Source organism: Arvicola amphibius, chromosome 2, assembly GCF_903992535.2.
Source record: "Arvicola amphibius chromosome 2, mArvAmp1.2, whole genome shotgun sequence".
NCBI lineage: Eukaryota > Metazoa > Chordata > Mammalia > Rodentia > Cricetidae > Arvicola > Arvicola amphibius.
This window is the reverse complement of record NC_052048.2, coordinates 177,947,196-177,973,295: the sequence shown is the minus strand read 5'-3', so window position 1 is coordinate 177,973,295 and position 26,100 is coordinate 177,947,196. Positions and strand designations below refer to the sequence as shown.

Genomic DNA, 26,100 nt, shown 5'->3' with positions numbered 1-26,100 from the left:
TATTTTGGCACTAGAGACTAAACCCGGGGAGTCTCCTTCATGCTAATCAAGCGCCCTACCACTAGACTACACTGCAAGCTTCAGGCTCCTCATTTAAGCCACCTACTAATGATCCTACCTGTCCCAAGTAAACTCACCGAAACTAACATATTTCTCACATTGGCTCATTCTCTATTATTCTTTAGTTTGCAGAATTGCACCCCCACTTTCTCAGCCAAAAAGACTAAAATGTAATGGTATTCATTTTCTATAGGTACTTGATCCTGGTCATCCTACCTTCCTGATGCCTTTTCCTTCTCTCCCACAACCGCTACGTGCTTTAGCGACAATGTCCATTCAGGCATTTTGGGGAGGCTGTTACTGGTATAAATCATGGAAATGAAATCTGATTAATGTAGGCCAAAAATGTTTATTTGAAAGAATATTGGCAGAGTTCAGAGACTTGGAAGGAAAGCTGAAGAGCCATTGCTTCAAGAAAAGCTGAATCTGGGGTCTCCAGCAAGTAGCAGATTCTTTCATTGTTGTGTCTCTTTGTCGGGCTTTCAAATTCTCAGCAAAGAGATCGAATCCTTCGGGCATACAACATTTACCTTATTTATTATGGGACTGCAACAGACTCTTATTATCACTCATGCTACCACACCTTCTTATCTTCACTTCCCCATCTTCTAGCCTTACAATCTCTAGTTATCACTTTCAAGGCCACCATTTTCAAAATATTGTCTATTTTGTTCAATTTATCTTTGTGTGTGTGTGTGTGCTCTTTTGTCTTTGTGGTTCTTGTTGTTTTAAGACAGGGTATCATGTAGCCTAGGCTGGGGTCAAACCCACTATGCCACCAGAGATGATCTTGAATTTCCCATCCTTCTGCCTCCACTTCCCAAGTGTACGGATCACGGGTATACACCACCATGCCTGGCTTAGTGTTTAAGGTATCTTTTTCCCTAAGACTTGTTGATAACTTCTCGTGCTCAGTACAACCGATGAGCTTCCTAGCGGTGACTTCACTTTAAAATTGAGATTCTGTGTCCTTCTAGCCTCGCCTCTTGCTCTCTTTCCTCTCCTTTTAAACCCTAGGCCTTCTGCAGTCATTTCAATACTATTGAACTGAGAGGGCCACAAAGTCAGACCAGGGCCATGACAGGTTTCTAATGGCCCCTGCCAAGGACCAGGACTTAGTTTCGGTTCTTGGGAAAGCCACAACCCAGGAGCAATCAATTCGAGGACGCCCCCACAGCCTTGTGCAAGCTGAAGAGAACCACCAGCAGCTGAAAAGCCCCAACCATGAGCAGCTAACCGATCCTATAGGAACCCATGCACTCTTTGTTTAAAGCTACCAACCCGTCCCCAGACTTATCTCTCCTCCCTAGAATTTCCCTAACCCGGTTTAGAAAGAGCCTGTGGGCTTCTCTCAGGGTCACCATGTGCCACCCCACATGTCGGAATTAATAAAGAGCTCTTGTTTATTGCATATGTGACTGCTGGTCTTTCCTTGGGAGCCTCTCTCAGACCCTGACAGAACAAGTTGTCCTTTGTTCCAGTCTTACGTTTTTAGTTGTGGCGTTCCCTCTTTCCCAAAATCCTTCCCTTCGCTTAGTAATTCAGTTTAGATGTTGGTTCTAAGTCTCTACTAGGCTCTTTAAAAATATATATATATGTTTGTTTTGTTGTGTTGTGTGTGTGTTTGAAATGTGTGCGTGTGTGCCCATCTTTAAGGAGCTGAGTGTTTGGGAGGGAAGCAAGACCAGTGTTTTCAGAAACACACACCGAGAACTACAAGATACTTATGTGTACCAAAAACAAGGCCTCCGGACCTGGAGCAGGAGGCTGACGGAGGAGTAGCCTAGAGAAGTATCAAATGGTTAGGAGGAGTGTCTTAAGGTGGGGGTGGGGGTGTGGAGGTGGGGGGATGGGGGATGAGGGTGGAGAGTATGAGAGAAACACTCCCTGTGCATATGGCAGACTTACTGTGTTGAGAATGGGGATGAAAGTGTTGGCTAAGGAAGAGATCAGGGGGTGCTGGGCAGGTCAGTGGGAGGGAGAGGAGCAATGGGTTAGATGACAAGAGCAGGGTTTTTTTTTTTTTTTTAATCTTTAAATGTGTGTCTTTGTCCCTTACATTCTGTCTTCAGAACAGAGTACTTCAGCATTCTAGATTGTTAATCCATCACCAATTCCTCAGCACCTTCAGAATCCAGAATGGAATCGTGGCCCTCAACATGGGAAGTTTCCCTATTAAGGAATTATATCTTCCTGAGATTTCCTAAAGTCCTTAAAGGTATCATATGCTGGATCCTTTTTCTTTGCTCCCTCTTTTCTTTCTCCTCCTTCCCTCCCTTCCTCCCTTCCTTTCCCTTCCCTCTTACATGTCTTTCTTTTTTAAAATAACTTTTTAATGATTTATTTAACTTTATTTTATGTGCATTGGTGTGAAGGTGTCAGATCCCCTGGAAGTGGATTTACAGATGGTTGTGAGTTGCCATGTGGGTGCTGGGAATTGAACCTGGGTCCTCTGGTGCTCTTAACTGCCTAGCCTTCTCTCCAGCCCTTTCTTTTTTTCTTTGTTAGGGTCTTTCTATGTTGCCTGTGATGGCTTCAGCTTCCTGAACTCATCTTTCTCATGCCTTCATTCTTCTCCTTCAGTCTTCCGAGTAGCTGGGACAATGAGTATGTCCCCCCATGCCCAGATAGACCTTTCCATCTTGACAGTAATTTTGCATTTGTGCGATTCTTCCTCTTCAACCTGGATTACACACAAACAATACAAGACATACAACTTCTCATTGATAGTAAAATTTTTTATTTAAATTTTAATACATACTCAAAACTAGACAGACAATTCTAGAAATGCTAAACATGAGAAAAGAATAAAGAACTCATTAGCTCCCTTCCCAAGAATGGAGCCTTCAGGATTTTATTCAGTCCAAGTCACAGCCTGGACAATTATTTTTTAAAGGATTTCTGTTTAGACAAGCAAACTGGACAGAAACCCTAAGGGGAAAACAAACTACCGATATGGATTTGGAATATTTTTCCAAACTTTGGTTTTTGCAGGACCTGGGCTGACCAGTTTTGTCAACATTCCACTTAATTTTCAAGGGACCTGTTGGTTACCTCTTTGATTTCTTACTGCTCAAAGCAGCAACCACTAACTTTCCAGTGCGTCATATACCATCCTAGAAAACTCTTCTTCTTCTTCTTCTTCTTCTTCTTCTTCTTCTTCTTCTTCTTCTTCTTCTTCTTCTTCTTCTTCTTCTTCTCCTTCTCCTTCTCCTTCTCCTTCTCCTTCTCCTTCTCCTTCTCCTTCTCCTTCTCCTCCTCCTCCTCCTCCTCCTCCTCCTCCTCCTCCTCCTCCTCCTCTTCCTCCTCCTCCTCCTCCTCCTCCTCCTCCTCCTCCTCCTCCTCCTCCTCCTCCTCCTCCTTTTCCTTCTCCTTCTTCTTTTTGGTTTTTTGAGACAGGGTTTCTCTGTAGCTTTGGAGCCTGTCCTGGAACTAGCTCTTGTATCTTGTAGACCAGGCTGGCCTCAAACTCAGAGATCTACCTGCCTCTGCTTCCTGAGTGCTGGAATGAAAGGCATGTGCCATCACTGCCTGACTTTACAAGACTCTTCTTAAGTCCCACATTCTTTAGAAGGCCTCCTTCCCAAGCCCCATTATCCTCTCCTTTCTCTAAAGGACAGGTCCCCTCAGCTTGTATCTCATGTCTGTAATAGTCTGTATTTGGAAGCACAGCAGGAACTGGAGAGATAGCTCAGCAATTAAGAGTGCTTGCTGCCTTTGCACTGCACCTGAAACTTGTTCCCAGCACTTAGGACAAGTGGCTCACAAACGCCTTTAACTCTAGCTCCAGGGGAATCCAACATCTACACTCACGTGCCCCACCCTTCATACATAATTAAAACCTAAAGAAATATTTTTAAGGTATAGCAGCTCCACCCTACACACACACACATACACACACACACACACACACACACACACACAAACACTTGCCAGCTTCTCAGCCCTTAGCTGTAGATAAGGATGGCTATGAGTTGAAAGAAGGAAACTAAAAGTTGGAAGCTCTGCAGATTTTCCCCCTTGGTTTACATATGATTTCAATTCATTTAGAATCCTTGTGTAGGTTAAATCTCACCACTGTCGCCAGATTAGAATGTCACCTTTAAATCATTATGTTAATGATTTAACTTTATAGGTGAAATTGAGACTTCTATGAGATGAAGTTGTTAATGTATTAGGGTGTATTTTTCTTTTTTTGTTTCAAATTTAATAATTACTCCCTTTCCTCTCCCCTCATTAGTTAAATAAATTTAATTTCTCAAGGGCAAGCTCATCATGCTTATTCAGCTCCCATATCTACAAAACCATTTATTAGTCTTCTTGTTTCCCACGCAGGATCAAGATTGGGTCTGGTTACACAGTGTGTGCTAAGAAAAGAATAATTTTATTGACTTGAATCCTCGTAGAATGTGAATCATTTAAAGAAGCTGACTGAGACTTCAGCGAATTCTTGCTGCAAGTTGGTCCAGTTCTCAGTGAACAGCCATGGGCCCAAAGAAATATACCAAGTATGTAATCTTCTTTACCCATCTAAGCCATAAACACCAATCTCCACTAACTTTGTCACTCAAAGCTCTCTAGATGGCGTGAGTCACAGAGCAGGACCTTGATTAAATGTGTTTGACTTGACCGCCTGTTTGCAGAAAAACAAAACAAAACAGAGTTGGATCTGTGTTTCATGCGGCAGCAAAAGGACTTTCGCCAAAAAGAAAGCACCAGGCTGTTGAAGACGGGTACTGCTGCCCTTTTGAAGAGCGTTTAGTGTAGTTCAAGGCCGAGGCTGAGAGTCTGTGCTGTTTTGTAAACACACACATACACATACACACACAATCATTTTGAAAATTGCTACAGTAAAAATGATGCAGTAGTATTGCTGTGTACTTACAGAATGAGAATACATCAAAACAGCACAAGCTTTAAGAAGTTTAGTCAAAATGAACTTATTTGAATCTTTCCGTTAGACTTGGGAATATTTTTAAACCCTTTTGCCTGAACTTCAAGGACTAGGGATGTAACTCGGTGGTGGAGGCTTGTTTAGCAAGTGCAAGTCCCTAGGTTCAGTCACTAGTATGGGAAGAGAAGAGTCATGGACTCCAAAATACTTTCTTAGATATTGCAACTTTCTCCTTTCCCTCAAAAGGAATCGGTATCCAGTAGAAGATGGAAAAATAAAGGAAATGATAGTACATCAAACTGTTTGCCATTGGTGGCTGGTTTTGCTAACCTAGTTCTAGGAAAAGAAATTTTTAGATGTGGTTAGGAAGATGATTTGACCATTAATCCAAGCAAGCCAGTAAGAATCAGAAATGGAGTTGTAACATTCCCTAGCTGTACTCTTTTCTTCATGACTGGCCAAGTGGCCATTCCTGGCAAAGTCAGGGCCATTTCAATATGGAGGACAAGTAGGTAGGTATTCAAAATAGCTGTAGGGGGTCTTTAAGGTAGGGTAGTCTAGTTGTTTGCAGGAGTTTCCTTGGGCATTCTTCTAAAGAGATTTCTCTGAGTGCTCCAAAACTATTAAAAGAAAGCTTACTGGATGCTAGCCTATCTCGGAGAAGACTGTATTTGCTTAGCCCCCCCCCCCTTTTTTTTTGTTTTTCGAGACAGGGTTTCTCTGCAGCTTTAGAGCCTGTCCTGGAACTAGCTCTTGTAGACCAGGCTGGTCTCGAACTCACAGAGATCCGCCTGCCTCTGCCTCCCGAGTGCTGGGATTAAAGGCGTGCGCCACCACCGCCCGGCTGCTTAACCCTTTAACCTTAAGTTTTTCCTCAGCATGCAAGCTGGCTATGAGTTCTATTCAGTTCATGAGCTCTCAAGTTAAGCTCCCAAAATGAAGCAGAGGGAGACTGAAAACACGCAGAGAGTTTGGATTCTTGAGTCAGCAATGCAACTGGATATTCTATCTTATTTTTCAGGTTTCAAGAGAACAAGACATTAAAGCCTATGGCAAATGTCTCTATTAAATTTGAGAAAAAAATAGATCCAGATGGTGATGAGGTAAGAAAAACCGGGTTAGTAGTATATGTCTTATGCCATTTTCCTTGGGATTGCTTACAAGGGGCTTTATAAACTTCCCATGTAAAAGCAAAGAGAAGAAAACATTTATATCCAAAGTGAGGTTAGTTTATTTTATTTTACGAAAAAGAAACAGAGAAGTTAGGGGGGACAACAAGGACATATTAGCAACTTCAGGACACAAAACCTAAAAACTAGTAACTTACCTTGGGACATATTAATTCTAATTCATATAGACATAAAGGTTATTTTTAATAATCGGTTAGCGCACAGTACATATATACTTTTTGATTGATTTTTAAAGTTAACACATAAAGTACTGTTTTATTTGCTTGTTTTGTAGTACCAGAGACTAAAAGCAGCCCCTCATGCGTACCAGTCAATCACTCCACATTGAGCTATCTCCATACCTTCTTTTTAACTTTTTAATACAGAGTCTTACGAAGTTGCCTAGTGTAACCTTGAACTCAAGATCCTTCTGCTCTGGAGTAACCAAGACCCCGAGCCTATGCCACTAAGCCTAGCAAAGTAATAAATTTCAATATGGCACTGGATGTGTCCTACGTATGTCAGTATAATTTATTCCCATTTGTCCCCTTCCTGCCACTTCCCCTTCCATGGTCTCTATCTTCCTCTTGCTGACCCATTTCTTCCCTCTGAAACTGTACCCTCTTCTGTGTTCATGTCACCTATACCCTACAAGTAGTGTCCTAGTTAGCTTTAACTGTCACCTCGACACAGCCTAGAATCACCTAGAAGGAGGTCTCAATTGAGGACTCACCCAGGTCAGACTGGCCTGTAGACTGTCTGTAAGGCGTTGTCTTGATTATTAATTGGTGTAGATAGGCCTAGTCCGCTGTGGGCAGCACCATTCCCTGGGTAAATAGCCTGGGCTAGAAAGCTAACTAAGCATAAGCCTGGGAGTGAGCCAGCAATTCTTTCATGGTTTCTGCTACAGGTCATTTCTCCCAATGACGGACTGCATCTGGGAAGTATAAACCCAATAAATCCTTTCCTCCCCTGAGTTGCTTTTTATCACTGTGCTTTTATTGCAGCAACAGAAAGGAAACTAGAACAGCCCCCACCTTGAGATCTCTCTTCCTCCCACTGATGGTTTCTTCCTCCACCCCCCACACATATTTAAATCTAGTTTTTGCATATGAAAGAAAACAAGTCATTTATCCTTCTGAGTATGGCTTGTTTTACTTTTTTTAAACAATTTTAAAAAAATATTTATTTATTTATTATGTATACAATATTCTGTCTGTGTGTATGTCTGTAGGCCAGACCTCATTACAGATGGTTGTGAGCCATCATGTGGTTGCCGGGAATCGAACTCAGAACCTTTGGAAGAGCAGGCAATGCTCTTAACCACTGAGCCATCTCTCCAGCCCTGGCTTGTTTTACTTAACATAATGGGCTCCCATCCCTTTTCCTGAAACTGCCATAATTTTATTCTTCTTTAAAGCTGAATAAAGTCTACTATGTATATAGACCACAATGTCTTTATCTATTCATCTATTGGATATCTGGCTTGGTTTCCACCCCTTAGTGATTGTGAATGGCACAGCAATAAGCATGGCTATGCATAGATCTCTGTGGTCTGTTGATTTATGAGTAGTATAGCTGCGGTCGCCCTGTTTTAATACTTTTGAGAAACTTCCACATGAACTTCCGTGGTGGCTGCACGGTTTACACTCCCTCCAGCAGTACAGACGGGTTTCAAGGTCACTGCTTATAGCAAAATTCCACTGGATATCTTGGTTGCTTTCCCAAGATTATCATATTCAAGTGAATTTTTGAAGCCAACTTTTATTTCGCCAGCGATAATGTAAGTCAACTTGACAAAATTAAAAACATATTCCAATTGCTAGTAGGTTTAGTCAACTATTACAGGCTGATTTGGAGCAGAGGTGCAATTTCTCAGAAAAGTCCAGAAGTTAAAATGTTTTACTTATAGACTTTTCCCCTAAAATTAATTAAAAAAAACTTTAAGGGGAAAAAAAGGTCTTCATATCTTTCCCCAACAAAATTTTCTAAGTTTTCTCATATATATATATGTATGTATATATATGTATATGTGTATATATATATATATATATCTCACAATATACTTGTTTTCCTTAACTTTCATTTTGAACAATAGATGTTAGTTTTCCAAAAGTTAAAAACAAAATGATTAGCTCTTTGGATTTGCCTCGTATTTCTCCTCGCCCTTTCTGAAAGAAGGGGCTGTGCTCCTCATCTGCAAGGGCCACAGCAGCTGGCAGCTTCCCCTGCAGTATGGTGCATTCCTCTCGCCTATGCTCTACCCCATTCTTACCGTCTCCTTCTTCTCCATCTGCTTCCAGCTTCATTTGCTTTTCAGTGCGTGCCTCCTTTTCCCAGAACCCCACCTTAACTCTTTGGGGGCATGGCCTCTTCTGAACGGATGATGCAAACCTTGGATTATGTTTGTCTGCTTGTATTCTGGTTTCTAAGTGTGCTAAGAAGGTAATTCATGGTCTCCGTCTCCTGTGTTCTCCCTTTCTTTCATACTTAGACAACCCACGACTAAGCACATGGGGAGGAGCCCTTCCTTTCCCAGACAGGACACTCTCAATACAATGACGTTTCATACTACACAGAGAAGTGACATCACAGAGAAGTACATGTGTGAGGGTCTATGGGGGTCAATAGTTCATATGGGTGCACATAAGGAGATAAGAAGTCCCCCTCAGGTTTTGCTCCCTGGGACCCCCTCACCTTGTTTTTTGAGACGGAGTCTTTCACCAGTTTCTGGCTTTGCTGCTCAGGCTAAGCTGACCAGCCAAGTAGTGCCAGGGCTCTCCCTGTATTTACCTCCTCAGAGCTGGGATTCCAATCATGTGTCATGACGCATGACTTTTTATGAGGTTGCTGTGGATCTCTTGCTCACGTGGCAATCACTTTTAGGGACTGAGTTAGCTTCCAAAGGCAGGTCCACATTACCGTCTACAAACTTCTTCCCATATCTCAGGATTTCAGAATCCTGCTCTCCTGGCTGTAGACCTTGTTACAAAACCCCCAGAATACAACACAGGCGAAAGGGTCTCCTCATTTTGGGTCTGGGAAAAGACCCTCCCCGTGAGAATGAGATGAGGTCATGCTGTTTAGTGGGTGTGACTCAGGCACAGGCAGAGAGCTCAGTGGGAAAGTGTTCACACTGCATGTGTGAAGGACCTGAGGCTGAATCCCCAGGTCAGGGCTGGTAGACTGCTTGCCTGGTATAGGCAAAGCCCTTGATTACCCCAGTACCAGATAGATCAGGCATGATGGCCCAATCCTGGAATACACACTTAAGAGGTAGAGGCAGGAGGATCAGAAGTTAGCTTGGGATGCATGAATCCCAGTCTTAAAAAAGAAAGGAAGGAAGAAAGAAAGAAAGAAAGAAAGGAAGGAAGGAAGGAAGGAAGGAAGGAAGAAAGAAAGGAAGGAAGAAAGGAAGGAAGAAAGAAAGAAGGAAAGAAAGAAAGAAAGAAATGTTTGTTTGTTTGTTTTATGTGGCAGTGTGGGCCCATAACTCCAGTATTTGGAAGGAAGGGTCAGAGACAAGATTCCTGGGACTTGCTTGCCAGTCAGTCTAGCTGAAATAGTAAGCTCGGGGTTCAGAAACACTGTCTCAGAATATAAGGTGGGGAGAAAGACAACTGATGTCTGGCCTCCACCAGCACACACACACACACACACACACACACACACACACACACACACACATGCACAGAGAGAGAGGGAGAGGCCTGAGATCACTAATTCTGTTTCTTGTCTACAGATATATGATACAACTGGGCAATCAAAATTTGTCCTTAAGAACCTCAGACACTACACAGTCCATCCAAATATGGTAGGTGGCAAAGCATCCCCCCACGACCTCTGAGGATGAATTTCAGCAACAGGTCCAGAACTCCAACTACAGAGTAACCCTAATACCTCCAAGTATCCCCCTGGTTTCCAGGATGGGGAATCAGGAGCAGTTTTGGGGATACATGCTGGGATTTAGTTGGGAGGTGGGAGGAGAGACTCAGGGAGAAAGTGGTCCCTGCTCCTTTTATTCTTCAGTAGAGAAAACACGATCAGGGAAAATACATGCAACCCGTGCTTCCTCCCTCCCCTCCGCTCTAGTCTTCCTATTCAGAGAAAAGCAAGCTCCGTGGTGACTGCCCCTTCCCTATGCACACCGGCAGTGACTCACTGTGCTTTGTGACTGTCTTTGCCTTTTAACCCCTCCACAGCTTGTTAATAATGCCTGTGCTTGGAGACAGATGCTGGTGGAAATAAGAGAAAAGCTGAGCTGAGCTGAGCTTCCGGGGTGCCCCTCTGCCTCAGAGACAGGTGGAGAAAGGCCAAGCAGGCTGAGCCACAAACAACTTCTATTTGTGCCACCAAGGCTAGATGCTATCTATCATTTTGTGTGTGTGTGACTTTAATCATCTTGTTCTGTTACTATGGAAACCCTTCCGGTGCATTTCCCCAGGCTCCTAGTTTATTTGCAGTTTTAAGGGAAGGCTGTGACAGAGAGCTTCTAAAAGTTTGAAATCAACAAATTTAAAGGCAGGTTGCTTCAGGCCCTTCTCAGCCTCTCAGCCTACCCCGAAGAGTGAGGGGAAATTGGCCAACTGATGCCTTAGTCCTCCCTTGATCTAATCCCTTTGTCTGTCTGGAAACCTTTCTCTCTACCCAGGCCAAATACTATGAGCCTTTGAAGCCCACTAAGCTGCAAAGATTCCTGACTCAAAGGAAGAAAACCAACAGTTTCATGGTAAAAGTTACAGAGTACGATCAGGACATGACCTTACTGATCATGACCAACAACCCACCTCCCTGCTCTGTCAGCCAGCAGGAAAATGATGGAGCGCCAAAATACTTTCCCCCGGAGTTTCAGTTCAAGGTAATGGTGCCCAAGAAAGTCTCCTGGCAGCCTATGTATGGACCAAAGGGAGGCAGGGATTAGAGGAACCATGGAGAAAGCCAATGTAACCTAGAGAAGGGTTACCAAGATGCTACTACCTACCTCCTTCTTGTACCTGGCCATACATTCCCTGAAATCAGAATAGCTGTGAGTCTACATGGGCTACAGAGCAAGACCCTGCTGTCTCAAAACAAAACAAAACAAAACAACACATGAAAAAATAACCGCTGAACATATTCAGTAAGCTAAAAGCTAGAGCAAGACTATGACATGATCCTAGGACAAATTCTATCTTGAAGAACCTTGGAATCCAATAGACAAAAAAAGATATACATTAAAGCAATTCTACTGTACCAGGATATGTGAATAATCCAAGAATACTTAAGAAATAGAAATTATGTAGACTGGAGAAGAATTTCCATGTTGGGGAGAAGGGAGTAATCGTGGAAGTGACTCACTACAAAAGAATAGGAGACTGTTCCAATTGGAGGGACATGGGCAGGATTGGAGACATACGAAAGGGAGGCACTTTCATGGAGGTCTGAAAGAGAAAGTGGCAGGAGATAAAAGGGTGTAATCAAGTTTGTGTTTTAGAAAGAGCATTTGCAGGTTGAAGGAAGGTGCATTAGTTACAGAAGAGACAGAAGTCAGAAAGATTACTTCTGATGCTGCCTTAATAGTCGAGATGAGCAACATCGAGAATTTGAACTAAATTTGAACTAGCAGAGGAAGTGAAGACAATTGATTTAAGAGTATTTGAGATTCAGGAACTAAGAAAGTGGTGACAGCCTGGAGAGCAGGCCCAGCCTAACAGAGAGAAATTAAATAAGTAAAAGTACAAACAAAAGAAGCTAACAGAGATGCAAGTTTGGGAATGGGAGAGCCCAAAGAGACCTATCCTTACAGCAAAATGTGAGCTGGGAGTAAGGACTTCCGTAGCCACTACATGGGTGGCAGTGAGCGATGCCAAAACGCAGTGGTGTATACTGAAAAAGAACTCATGCGTTCATTGTCTGTGGTCCCTCGGGTCTCAGCCTCTGTGCCCTTTGACAGTAACTTCAGTGTTTATTGTGATTGTGGGTGTAATGTGTTTCTGAGCAAGGGACAAATGTGGGCCAGGGTTGCTCTCTTTAGCACAGAGAAGGGAACAAAGCAGACATGTAACCTGAGTGCGCAAAGAGCTTTCTTTCCAAAGCTGCCCCTCGTGAGTCCCCGAGGTCAGGGGCAGGCCTGGTCGTGCTCACGAACAAGCAGTACTAAGGGAATTGTCTTAGTGGACAGTGTCAAGGCTCTGCCTCTGGAGACTGAAGAGCATGCTGTCTCCAGTGCCTCTGTTCCTGCTGTACATCCCTCCCCAGCTTTTTGAGACATAGGATTACACGCAAGAAAAGCAGTCTTTACTGTGTCCAGGCACAGTGTAGCTTCCAGTAAGCAAGCTGATGAAAGCACACATCAACCGTTGTTGCTCTCAGCCCCCTCTAAGTGCCTCTGGCCCCAGCACTGTCTTCTATGAGAATGCCTAAGGAGCTTTGTTTTGCACAATATGACTATCTCTACCCCTAGTATGGACCAGGTATGGATAAAAGAGCCACAGAAACAAAATTCCTAGGCTGGTAACTTATCTGAGGTGCCTCCAAACCCAAACAAACCCAAATTAAACCAATCAACATACTAACCACCAAATCTCCGAGTTAATCACAGATTTTCATTTCTAAGCACCTGAATTGGGAAATGAACTGATTAAGGCAATGGGAATGATTAAGGCAAAGGGCACACCGAGTGATGCCATAAATCAAACCAAGGGGAGGAAGGGTAGTGCAAGGGCCAGGGATGTGTGTGTTTGAAGTCATAGTGAAGGAAGGCAACTGGAGATGGGAAGTGAGATCGATATAATTATAGATAGATTGTGTCCCTTGTATCTATCTCTACATACGTTTATAAGTAGGCTACAAAAGGGCTATAGAAGTTTTGGAGTTTGAGAAGGGGAGGGGAAGAGGAGGAGGAAGAGACAGACAGGAAGACAGAAGGGACATGTTAATATGTCATAGTTAAGACAACCGGTACCTCTCCACTAGTGCCATCTTGGATCCTAAATAACTTTCAGTTTATTTTATTTGCGTTTAAATCTTAAAAATGAAAAGAAGAAAGCCTTTACTTTTGAAAGGAGAAAGAGTGGCATGTGGAGGTCAGAGGACAACCTGGCAGGCAGGGTAGTCTCTCTCTTTTCATCTTGCAAATTGTGGGGATGGAAATGAAATCCTTAGGTTTGGCAATGAGCCCCTTTATCTACCTTTACCAACGCCGTCTCACCACCCTTTTCTTTGCCTTTTATTTTGCTCTGCTAAAGTTCTGCTGTTTTTAATGGCAGGGTCATTAACTATGTCTTAGTTTCTAGGTTCTGCTGTCTCATTAAGTCATCTATTAACTTATAGAGAATCTTGTTGTCTTCCAAGTGGACCAGCTTCAAGAGAAGGCATTCAGAACAAAAAAGCAATAGTTCAGTGGCAACCCCAACTATTTTTTTTTAAAGATTTTAAAATGACGAAAGAGTTCAATATGTCAATTGGTAACTCCATCTCTTCTACTATGTGCCAGACCCTATGAAGGCTAAGAGTCCCAGGGTATATTAGCCACCAGGGTCTTTGCTTTGCAGACGTATAAGTCTAATGAATTATCTATGCAGACCACAGGCAAAGAAGCAACCACACAAATCACAGCAGAATGGGACAAGTGCTGTGGAAATCGGGGAAAGGGAATGCGATGTGAGTAGGAGCTCTACACTGTGATTCAGGGAGGTTCTCAGCAGAGCGCGGGACTATTCATTAGATCCTTAGGGCTGGGGAAATCTCATGCGATTGCTGCTCCCGGCAAGCGGGGCTCCTTTTACATAGCCTCATGTTAGGAAAACATTGATTTTTCTCTAGTGAGATAAATCAGGAGAATAAGGCAATTCAAACGGAGTCAGGTGAAGAATGGTTCAAGTTACTGACATGCTTCTCTTGGGAGAAACAGAGCCTGGGAGGAACATGTGGACGTCTTCGCGACTTTTGAGTTTGCTATGCAAGAGGCATTGGAGTCCTTCTGTTTGCACTGTTTCGGAGAAACCTACAAGGAGATGGCTATTGGTTGATTGAAGAAGAAGCTTATTACTAACATCATTGTCACGATGATTAGCGTGTGTGTTGCACGAGGGGACGGCAGGTCAGGCATGCTTATATTAGATCATATGTGGAAATCAGAAGCCGACTCTGTGGACTTAGCTCTGGGGTTGGAACTCAGGTCTCCAGGCTTGTAAAGCAAGTGCCTTTACCTGCTGAGGTGTAGGACAACGGGATCACTTGACAGGGAGGTTATGGACGGGATATGAGTTGCCAGACAGTCATGCCAGAGGACTTTTAAGAATCTGAAAGGTTTTGATTATGTGACCTTTAGGAATGGTAAAATTATTACCTCATAAGACCTTTCATTCTATGGCCTTTCCACAGGAGAGAAAAGAATGTAGTAGATAAGGGCAGCCATCTCCAGGGAAGGAAGGTAGTGTTCCATGGGCCGGTTTCCCAATTTACTCCTAAATATTTGGTCTCCCACGCAATTCACTGATGGGGGTCTAAGTGTGCTGTGTCAGAAACACAGACAGGCACATCTGTGTCCTTACCCAATGTCAGAATTCATCATTGAATAGCAATAAACTCACAAGCGACTTTGCTTTCTTTGGTTGGCTGCAATTTGCCAAGCGGTCCTGATTTCCCTTGATAGCTGACTGCTGGCAAACACAGATCATTTCATTACAATCTTAACTATGAATAAAAACTCTCAGTTTCGTACACATTACACGTCACACAGTGAATCTGTCTATCCCTTTATCCAGCTACAGATATGAAGGTTTCAGAATGGCTCAAGAAGGGCCATTGAGGCTTCAGAGACTTTACTGGAGGCAGAGGCAGAGTTAGTGCAGATGCAAACGAATTACCACAGGTGGTTAGATCAGATTAGCAATCCATGTGGAGAAGAACCCAGCTGGAAAGCTCTCCGAAGCGCAGAGCTAAGCGGCAGTGCATCAGGGTCCAGCTGAGCTGCAGAGGCACAGGGCCATGATCATGGGGTCTGGATGGATGTCTGGATGGATGGATGAAGGAATGGGTGGATGGGCAAAAAAAAATCAAGTTAGCTTTGCCAACTGAGCCGGAGCCTCAGGGGCAGTCATGAGTTCTCTTGCCAGTCCTTTGGCACACGCACTGGTCACATGTCCGGTCTCTGGGGCTGCCGCCAGCACCGTATTAGGCGACTTCCTCTTTATGGAGTTCAGGAGCGAGCCACTGGTTTGGTGTATCCAGTAAGGTCTCTGGTTTTTCTGATATGGTTTTACCTATCAGTTTTAGGAGTAAGCTACTTGCCAGTGTGCCTTGGGGTCGGTGCTGAATGGGAGATGCTTCCTATGTGTGCTACGAAATACAGAATCCTCCTCCTCTGCATCTGCCCTCTCAAGGAAGCCAAATGCAGCCGAAGAACCGCACCGCCTACTGTTTCCCACAACGCGCAGTTACTTAGAGCAAGACACAGTGCGACTGCATAAGCTCTTTCCCCAAACCCAGGGAGCTTCCTCAGCCATTCACTTTCGGGAGCCCATAACCAGGAGTTCAGCCAATTACTCAGGAAACGGACCAAGCTTTAGGAACGTTACCTAACAACGAATCTCCAATGTCTCCACTCCTCTCACTGTGGTTTCTGAGTTTCCACCTGTCCCTCTGCTAGGCTGGGCGCACCGTTTTACCATATGCCATTGCGATCTAGTCTAGGAAGCCAGCTCAGTTTGTAAACGTCCAAGGATTCAGCTTCCTTCCTCCTTTACTCTTCCCCCCTCCCCCTTCAGGAAACTCACCATCAGCAGAAACTCACCAAGGACTTCTGCTTCCCCACGATGCCTCAGAAAAAGAAGTTAAGACCAGATCTGAAGCCAATCTTCTCTATGAAACGGATGGGCGAGCCTGCCTCCCAGGGACAACAGTGGTTTAGGTGTGTTTGTTTTCCTCTTTTCTTGCCCTTGGTCGTATTGCTGTGTCGCTGCGCAAACACAAATGGAAACCCAAGGAGACTGAGGATGAGGTCGGCTGGGAGAGGATGCAGTGACGCTTCCTCATGTAATTTTGGTTGTAAAGAAGATGTCAAAACACATAAGACAGTCCTCATGTTTCCTGAGATGAGTGTTGTCTTCAGCAGCAGGGCCTACCATCAGGTAGCAGAGACGCAGTAGGACCAAGACACATAGGAACTCACAGCGACTGTGGCAACTGGTACAAGACCTGACCAGGTTGAGACAGAAAGTTCTCAACACTGAGAAGTGAACATGGTATCCTACCCTTAACCAAGACACTATCTGTAATAAATACACGCTGGCAAAGAGAAAACTGGTTTTCTTCAATGGAGTCTCACTATTTCACATTTCAGGACAGGCCCATGTCCAGGAGTAGCTGGCCAACACAATAAAACAATCCCAATGGTATTTTTGTGGGCTTTTTAATCTAATTGCTCTTTGTTTTAGCATTTAATTAGCCTTTTGCTTATTTGTTTTGATTTTCATTTTTGTGGGTTTTTGTGTTTTAAATTTTATTTTATTTTCATTTTTAAATTTTTTTTCAAAATTTATTTAACTTTATTTTTTTTATGTGCATTGGTGTGAAGGTGTCAGATCTCATGGAACTGCATTTTTTTTTCAGACAGTTGTGAGCTGCCATGTGGGTGCTGGAAATTGAACCCGGGGCCTCTGAAAAAGCAGTCGGTGCTCTTAACCGCTGAGCCATCTCTCCAGCTCCTTAAATTCTTTTTTGAAGAGAGAGAGAGAGAACAGGAAGTTGGATGAGGAAGATCTGGGAGGAATTGGGAAATGGAAAATCATGATCAAAATTTTTTGTATGGAAAGCATTTTTTTTTCAATACAAATGAAGAAAATAAGCAGGGTTGTGGTACTGCACACCTTTAATCCCAGCACTCCAGAAGTAAAGGTAGGCAGATCTCTGTGAGTTTGAGGCCAGAGTGATCAACAGAGCGAGTTCCAGGTCAGCCAGGGATACACAGGAAACCCTGTCTTGAAAACCCAAAAGACAAAAAACAAAAATGCAAAAAAATTCTACAATATGACCTATGACATCACTTATATGTTAATGAAAGAAACACAGCAAAGCAAACTAAGGTCACTGGCGGTAATTTCAAAACTGAAGGAACATGTATAAATATATTCTAAGGTCTGTTTTGGAGGAGACAGCAAAATCCAAGTGTAAGTTAAGGACGAGAGGAACGAATGCTATGAGGACATAGCAAAAGGAGGTTTGTGAAGGCTGAGAGCTGGCTCAGAAAAGTGCTCACTGCACTCGTTTGGGGACTAACTTTGGTGCAAACCCATCACGCCGACACTGGGAGGTAGAGACAGGAGGATCTTTGGAGCTTCCTGGCCAGACATTCTAGCAAACTCCAGGTTCTATGAGAGCCCCTGTCTCAAAAACTAAAGGCGAGATTGAGGAAGACACCCAACACATGTCTCTGGCTTCCACACTTGCATGCACATATATGCACATGTATGCACAGATGTATGCACATACATTAACATTTTTTTAAAAACAGGCATAAGAAGGTTTTATTTCAAACTATTCATAGGAAGAGATTTTAACTAACATTGAGAAGACAGAGGATTCTGGAATTAGCTGAAAGGTTATAGTGTATCCTAATCCCTCCATTTTTTGTTTAAACCAACCACACCAACCCTCTGGTCATTGTCCTTTCTTGCATGGGATGTCTGAGGATGTAGCTAGCTGACTTTTAGGTGACTGGCCATTAGCCCACAGCCCTGGATCAACCAAGTGCACTTTTGTTGGTTAAGGTTTTCCACTGACAATGATTTCAAGACTGAAGGAAAGTATTCTGAAATTTATGCTTTGAGGAGACAGAAGAAAATGTATCCTGATCTCATCTTTGCTCCAGCCTCCCAAAGAGAAGTGAAGAAAGACGGTAAGTTCTCCTCCCTCTGCACTGTGCTCTACTAGACTGTGAGCTCTCCTCCCTCCAAACTGTGCTCTCCTAGACTGTGAGCTCTCCTCCCTCCAAACTGTGCTCTTCTAGACTGTGAGCTCTCCTCCCTCCAAACTGTGCTCTTCTAGACTGTGAGCTCTCCTCCCTCCAAACTGTGCTCTTCTAGATTGTGAGCTCTCCTCCCTCCAAACTGTGCTCTTCTAGACTGTGAGCTCTCCTCCCTCCAAACTGTGCTCTACTAGACTGTGAGCTCTCCTCCCTCCAAACTGTGCTCTTCTAGACTGTGAGCTCTCCTCCCTCCAAACTGTGCTCTACTAGACTGTGAGCTCTCCTCCCTCCAAACTGTGCTCTACTAGACTGTGAGCTCTCCTTCTGCACTGTGCTCTACTAGACTGTGAGCTCTCCTCCCTCTGCACTGTGCTCTACTAGACCAACATGTGGGTTGGAGAGAGAATCTGCTGGGCTGAGAGAGTTGCTTGAGCAGGCATCTTTTGTGATTGGTCCAAATATGACTTTTCCTTGTAGAAGAAAAGTTAAGATACTCAAATTTTGAGAAGGTTCAGAAGTTATAGGGTTTCCTGAACTATATCATTTACCACTTTTATAGTCTTTATCATAATGATGCATGCCTTTAATCCCAGCACTCGGGAGGCAGAGGCAGGCAGATCTCTGTGAGTTTGAGGTCAGCCTGGTCTACGGAGAGAGTTACAGAACAGGCTCCATAGCTACTGAGAAACACTGTCTCAAAACACAAGCAAATAAAAAGCAAAAAGAAAACAAACAGAAAACCAACCAAACAAACAAAAAACCTCTTAAACTAAATATTATAATCGCTGACAACACAGTTTTGAAATTTAGGTACATATAGCTTAAAATGTTAATCTGTGTACAATCTAAAGCCTCCAAGATGTGTATATATCATACTTTCTGGAAAATTGCTTTTTTTTTTTTTTGGTTTTTTCGAGACAGGGTTTCTCTGTAGCTTTGGAGCCTGTCCTGGAACTAGCTCTTGTAGACCAGGCTGGTCTCGAACTCACAGAGATCCGCCTGCCTCTGCCTCCCGAGTGCTGGGATTAAAGGCGTGCGCCACCGCCGCCCGGCTGGAAAATTGCTTTAAAGGGCCAAAGGCTAAGTATGTGTGTCACAAGTATGACACAGTTGCTCATGCCTCTAATCCCAGTACTCAAGAGACAGGCAGGCAGATTTCACAAGTTTGAGTCAGCCTGATCTACATAGGGAGCTCCAGCATAGCCAGAGTTACATAGTGAGACCCTGTCTTAACAACAGCAAAAAGTGTGTGAGTCTCAGATGCCCACAAAGTCTCTTTGAGATAGGGGTGAGAATAGGGTGGAAGTGGGTTGGGACGAGGATTTATAGAAGAAAATATAGTAAGAATGCTCATATATTGTCTCTCATTTGATAAACACCCATTGGGGGCCTCTCTGCTAGACTCTTATTAAAGACCAAAGGTAAAGACAGTCTAGACCAAGAAGGGCCTTGTATATTATATAAATATGGGCTTGGATTTTCTCCATTATGTAGTTGTTGCGCCTCACCGAAAGGTTTCGGAGTGTCAAGTACACAACTGTATACTAGACTTGCAATTGATGAGCCTTTAGGCTTCACCAGCCATAGTGTTAGCATAAGACAATCATTTCTTAAAGGTTGTATTATACTATCTTTTCATTGGCTCCTTTAATCTTCTCTGTTCCTCCAAAACTAATTTGCCACCTCTTTCGTTCTGTCCCTACCTAGGCTTCTCCATAATTCCCCATATACAACTAAAACCAATCTATGGTGAGGGGGAAAATGGATCAATGTTCAAAAGAGCTGAAGAAGCAGAGTGGTCCATTTTGCTTAAAAGGGCCCAGCCTCAGCCCAGCCTCAGCTTCTTCACTCTTCTACATTCCTTCACATTTGCCTCTTCTTGGGAATAGCCAGGTCTCATGACCCTGTCCTTACCTAACTCCCAGCTATGGTCCAAGGGAGAAGAGGATCTCTATAGCCGGTCTTTCTTGTCAGACTTACTTTGGACCGCCATCCCCCATTAATAATAAGACACAGAGACTTATTATTAATGATGAAAGCTTGGCCTTAGCTTGGGCATGTTCCCAACTAGCTCTTATAACTTATCCCATATATATTAGCCTATAATCGGCCACATGGCTCATTACCTCTCTTCCATACTTTGCATCTCGCTGCTTTAAACTCCAGCATGCTTCAGCTTCTTCCCAAGTTCCTCGCTCTTTCCAGAAGTCCTGCCTATCCTCTCCTGCCTAGCTATTGGTTGTTTGGCTCTTTATTAAACCAATCAGAAGGTGCCTTGGCAGAGACACATCTTCACAGTGTACAAAGAGATTATCCCACAACAGGCCTCTCTTTCTCCAAGGCCTGTTTATTTTCAGTCCCAGTATATAGAAAAGGAAACTTCTTTTTCTTTCATGAGAAAGCCCACCTGATGAGTATGGATTAGATTTAATAAACAGAACAAGGCAGCTATAATCATTAGCATAGTACTTAAAGATTTATTTATTTTATTTTATATATGAGTGTTTTGCCTATATGCAATGTACCACATGTGTGTTTGGTGCCCACAGAGATCAGAAGAGAGTGACTCAGATCCCCAGGAACTAGAGTTACTGATAGTTGTGAACTATCGTGTGGGTGCTGGGAACTGAATCGGATTAGGCACATTATTCAGCTTAGTCTGTATACGGCGGGGAATTTTTCTTTTTCCTTTTTGGTTCTTCGAGACAAGGTTTATCTGTGTAGCCCTGGCTGTCCTAGAACTCGCCAACCATGACTAGCTTGAAATTTTTCTTTAAGATTTGTAATTCAACATAGATAACACTTTCTCTAATTTTGCCAGAGCCCTGTCCTTAACAGGATGAGCTAGATACATGCATAAAGTAGTATGTCAGTCTGCGGCCTCTAGTGACACTAAGGAGTGGTTATTTAGTTTACTTTTGTACCTGAACAGCCAGTTATGGCACATTTCTTCAACAATGACCTATCAGCCAGGGTGTTTTTAGTAGCCGCTTCATTTCCAAGCTAACATCTCCTCTGTCCTCCAAATGATGTCCCACGATATTTGTGTGTGTGTGTGTGTGTGTGTGTGAGAGAGAGAGAGAGAGAGAGAGAGAGAGAGAGAGAGAGGTAGGGAGGGAGGGAGGAGGGAGGGAGGGAGGGAGGGAGGGAGAGAGAGAGAGAGAGAGAGAGAGAGAGAGAGAGAGAGAGAGAGAGAGAGAGATTTCGAGATCTGGGTAGAAGCTGTGAAGGCTGGTTAGGAGGTTGCCCAAGAGGCAAACCTCGCCCTGAATCAATGACAGCAGTTAAGATCTCATCAATAGACAACGCCCTAAGAACCAGTGAAGCCAGAAAGGCCATATAGAAATGTGACGCCATCCATGTTAAAGGTAGGAAAAGTGTGTTATTCATACTCCGAGTCAAAAACAAAAGTGCGAAAATGTTTTAGGAAAGCACTGAGGTTTCCCAAACGCGATGAGTTTGCCCCTTAAATTACTCTAGTGTTAATGAGTACGGCCGCAGACTCAATCACTTGAAAAGGGCGAGAGCTACGAAGACTACACTGGCAGTGGGTTCTGGTGAAGAAGGAATCCAGAATCCTAAGAGGTCAGGAATGACAGTCCCCAACTCTACCTTCTCGGTAAGAGTTAAGACCAACTTTCTGGTCCCTCCAAACGGATCACATCACGCCTTCCTTTTAAGTATCCTTCTAGTGCTTTCAGAGATGCCCATTCAACGTGTCCTGTGCTTTGTCGTAGTTTCGAAGAAGTCAGAGGGTGAGCCACCAACTTCGCAAGTCCTTTGGGAACCACTGACATTTTCAAAGCTCCTGGAAGAGAAGCCCACCAGATGTGTGCCAGGGGAAAGCGTCTTTCGCTATGGAAGAGCCCAGCAGTGGGTTATCAAAAATGCCGCTGTCATTTAGGGGTTATCAAAAGTGCCGCTGTCATTAAGTGAAGACAAGTCCTTCAAGTTCCCTTCCTGGCTCTCCAAGAACTGAGAAGGCCTAGAGATGTCACCAACCAAATAAAGTTCCACACTTGCTGCCTCAGATCAGGGTGGCACAGCTTGGCAAGTGGGGCAGGGCAAGCCTCGGGGCAGCGCCTGGCCACGCCCCCGTGCGGCAGTGGGCGGAGCGGAGGGCGTGCCTGCGTCCCTAGGGGGCGAGGGCGGCCACGACCGCCCGAGGGGGGCGGGCCTTGGCCCCGAGTGACGGCCCGTCGGCCCAACCGGCGTGAGAACACGGGGCCGGCCTTCCTGCAGCGTCTTCCGCTCGCCAGCTGCGGCGCCTGGGACGGTTGCGGTGGGTCTGGGCGCTGGGAAGCCGTCCAAGATGATTAAAAAATTCGACAAGAAGGACGAGGAGTCTGGTACGCGCGGCGCTCCGGACGCCCACCCTCAAGCGCAGGGGTCCCCTTTCTCTCGCCCGCAGTCACCTGCTCCGGGGACTGGCCGCTGCGGCGGGGTCTCCCCGAAGCCCCTCCCCCCGGGCGCCGGGGCCTCCCCTCGGGCCGCGTGCTCCCGGCCCGAGAGTCGCCTCGAGCGCTTGGCGGCTCCGCCCCGGCGCGTCCCCGCCCCCCGCGCCCGCCCTCTGGCTGAGCCCCTCTGGGGCCCTGTCGGGGTGCGAGGAAGTGCGCGCGCATGTCTCGGTGGCCTGGGGTTGCTGGTGGGGTTAGGCCCCAGGGCGAGCACCCCTTGTTTTTGGGGCTGGGGTCGACCGGGCCAGGGTTGCGTGTTTATGGACTCTGAAGGGCCTTGATTCTCCTGTTCCCAGGGGTTAAGACTGCCCGGTGGGACACAGCTCATTGAATGCGCAGGCATCCAGAAGTGACTTGCGTGTTGATACCTGTCTGTGGTGCAGAGCAAGTGGGGAAGATGCCAAGCCTCTTCAAAAAAAAAAAAAAAAAAAAAAAAATCTTCAGCTCTTCAGTGGTAGCTGCTCTGCTCTCACAAGTGTGGTGGAAGGTTGGGTTAGTGGACCTTCATGGCCTCATCTTGCATGGCCTCTTTACATTTGTGATTCTCTGCGAAACTGTTACTTTTCTGCTTCAGTAAATGTGTGAAACACATAAAATAGGACTTGCTTTTTAGGGAAATCCATAGTGTCCTGTCATCTCATTACTCTTGGTGGTGGTGGAAACGACACATTTGTTGACATCCATGGGAACGGGGGAGGGGGAAGCAGGGAATGAAGGCACTCATTTTGGACAGGGTTCCTGTATCCAGAGAAGTCCAAGCTCTCAGCTATGACAATGATAGAATTTGTACCAGAATCCAAATTACTTCATCCAACTTATTTGCATATTAGTAATAGTTGTTCTTGTGACTTCCAAGGGATCATCCTGTTTAGGTGAGATTTTCCAAGCATGCAATATCCTTCTCTAGAAAAGTCTTTGTAGGACAGCTACTGAAGACCTTCTCTTTTTCTTATGCTATAGGTAGTGGTTCCAATCCTTTCCAGCATTTGGAGAAGAGTGCTGTCTTGCAGGAGGTATGGCATGGATGTATTCAGTCTCTTGTCAGTTCTGTTTGAGATAGATGGGCAACAAAATTCTGAGGTACTAAAATCAGAACACTCCAAATGAGAATGAAGGAGCGAAGAACCATGTGACAGTAAAGCTCACTCTTCCCTATATTTGATCAAAGAAAGAAATTCATTTTTCATCTATATATTAAAAGTAATGGAGTGTAACCGGGTGCAGAGGATAGATTTAGGGAAAAGAACAGTCTAGAACTATAGAAATATATAGACATGCAGACTGTTGTTCTGGGGGATTTTAATGAAATACTAGAAGAAATAGTGGTAAGTGCAAGGTTATTGGAAGACTTTACAGATATTAAGCTCTTGATGTTCATATGCGACAGAGGTTCTGGTAAAGTCTTTAAAGCTGAAGTAGTCAACCCAAGGGAATAAGAAGGTATAGATAGGAAAGTTTGGGTAACATCCAGTAATTTATTGTATACCATCATAACTTGAGAGCATAGACAACTGACATTTGGAGAGTGTACTGACATGTTGGTAATGCTATTAAAGGTGATTTGCTGTGTCCTCTCTGATAGAAAATAGACTACAGCATACTGTTTTGCATATTTCTGTAGGCACGCATATTCAATGAAACCCCCATCAATCCAAGAAGATGCTTGCATATTTTGACAAAGATTCTGTACTTGCTCAACCAGGTAAACTGTTCTGACTGACTTCCTTAGATTTGTATGTTAGGACAGAAACACGTGACCCGTAGTGAAGTACTTACTGAAAAGTAAAATTGTTTTTTTTAAAAATTATGAAATTTGAAAATCCACAATGTTTGTTTAGAACAATAATGTGTAAAAACTCTTTAATATAAGGACTATATTTCTTAAATTCATGAGGTATTAAGCCAGCTAAACATGTACATTTCTTTTTTGTTTATTTTGTTTTTTTATTTTATTGATATTTATTGAGCTCTACATTTTTCTCTGCTCCCCTCCCTGCCTTTCCTCTCCCCACTTCAATCTTCCCCCAAGATCCCCATGCTCTCAATTTACTCAAGAGATCTTGTCTTTTTCTACTTTCTACTTCCCATGTAGATTAGATCTATGTAAGTCTGTCTTAGTGTCTGCATTGTTGTCTAAGTTCTCTGGGATTGTGGTTTGTAGGCTGGCTTTCTTTGCTTTATGTTTAAAAACCACCTATGAGTGAGTTCTAAACATGTACATTTCAATAGATATATTGATTTGAATTCAACAAATAGTACTTAGAACATACTTGTTACATGTAATTATTTTTAACTTTTCAATTTGTTTTTAATTTAATTTTTTTATGTGTATGAATGTTTTACCTGCATGTATGTTTATGCACTATATGTGTGCCTGGTATTCATGGAGGTCAGAAGAGGGCATCAGGTCCCCTGAGACTTGAGTTACAGAGCCACCACATCGGTGCTGGGAATCAAACTTGGGTCCTCTGTAAGAGCAACAAGTGCTCTTGACTGCTGAAGCAACTATTCAGATCAGTTGACATGTATTTTGATATCCTTTGAAAATACAGTGTAAAGTCAGCCGGGAGGTTGGTGGCGCACACCTTTAATCCAGCACTCAGGAGGCAGAGGCAGGCAGATCTCTGTGAGTTCGAGTCGAGCCTGGTCTATAAGAGCTAGTTCCAGGACAGTGTAAAAGTAAGTCAGGCAGATTTCCAATGTTTGTTTGCTTATTTATTTGGCATAATAGTGCTGTGTTAAAGTTTTTGTCTTAATGTTCAGGTCTCATATTAGTATCATTATTACACTAATACTGTCAACATGATTTTGGACAAGTAAGTTAACCATTATGTGCCTTACTACTCTACTTTAAATGAGGATTATAGTACCCCCTTCCCCCATAGTTTCTCTGTGTGATAGCCCTGGCTGTCCTGGAACTCGTTTTATAGACCAGGCTGTCCTTGAACTCACAGAGATCTGCCTGCTTTTGCCTCCTAAGTGCTGGGACTAAAGGTGTGCAGCGTTCTACACCTGGCTGATAATACCAGTTTTTAAAACATTATAGTTAAATAAAACAGTAGATGTAAACCATTATAATAGTGCTAGGCACATAGTTTTTACTCAGAAATACTTCCCATTTGTAACTTAGTAAGTTTTATTGCATGCCTGCTATATCTTATGTATTAGGCACTGGTGTTACAGTAGGCAAAGCCAAAAAATATTTTTTTAATTCTGTATTCTATTACTGCTGTTAATTTTCTTTTTTTTTTATTTTGCATCAAACTGTAAATATAATCTCACAGACATTTAAAACCTTAGAAAATATGATTTTATTTTATAGACAATATATATCTCTATAGGTATTTACATACAAACCTATGGACATTGCATACCTAAGATATTTATATGTAATGCTAAATGGGTTATACTTACCAACATTAATTCTAGGAAAAACTTTTATTTTTTTTTTTACAGTTACTTATTAACTTTGTATGTGCTTGCAGAAAATGCATGTGGAGGTCAGTTCTCTCCACCACGTAGAGGTTGAGGATTGAACTCAAATCATCAGGCTTGGTGATAAGTGTCTTTATC

At 43.6% G+C, this 26,100-nt stretch overlaps 2 protein-coding genes across 2 annotated transcripts in view; both read left to right on the top strand.

Annotated features, from left to right (window-relative positions):
- The first annotated feature begins 4,545 nt into the window (after positions 1–4,545).
- Tsga13 (testis specific 13) lies at positions 4,546–21,974 on the top strand. Its single transcript, XM_038321055.1, has 7 exons — positions 4,546–4,568; positions 5,976–6,057; positions 9,866–9,937; positions 10,775–10,981; positions 15,873–16,015; positions 17,874–18,001; positions 21,808–21,974. Exons 1-7 carry the CDS (start codon positions 4,546–4,548, stop codon positions 21,972–21,974), a joined length of 822 nt encoding a protein of 273 aa, XP_038176983.1.
- A 315-nt stretch (positions 21,975–22,289) lies between these two features.
- Positions 22,290–26,100, top strand: part of Copg2 (COPI coat complex subunit gamma 2) — a 124,751-nt gene continuing 120,940 nt past the window's right edge. Inside the window, exons 1-3 of the mRNA XM_038318942.1 lie at positions 22,290–22,419; positions 23,488–23,540; positions 24,149–24,229. Coding sequence (XP_038174870.1) covers positions 22,383–22,419; positions 23,488–23,540; positions 24,149–24,229 — 171 coding nt within the window. The 5' untranslated portion in view covers positions 22,290–22,382. The remainder of the gene's footprint in view (positions 22,420–23,487; positions 23,541–24,148; positions 24,230–26,100) is intronic.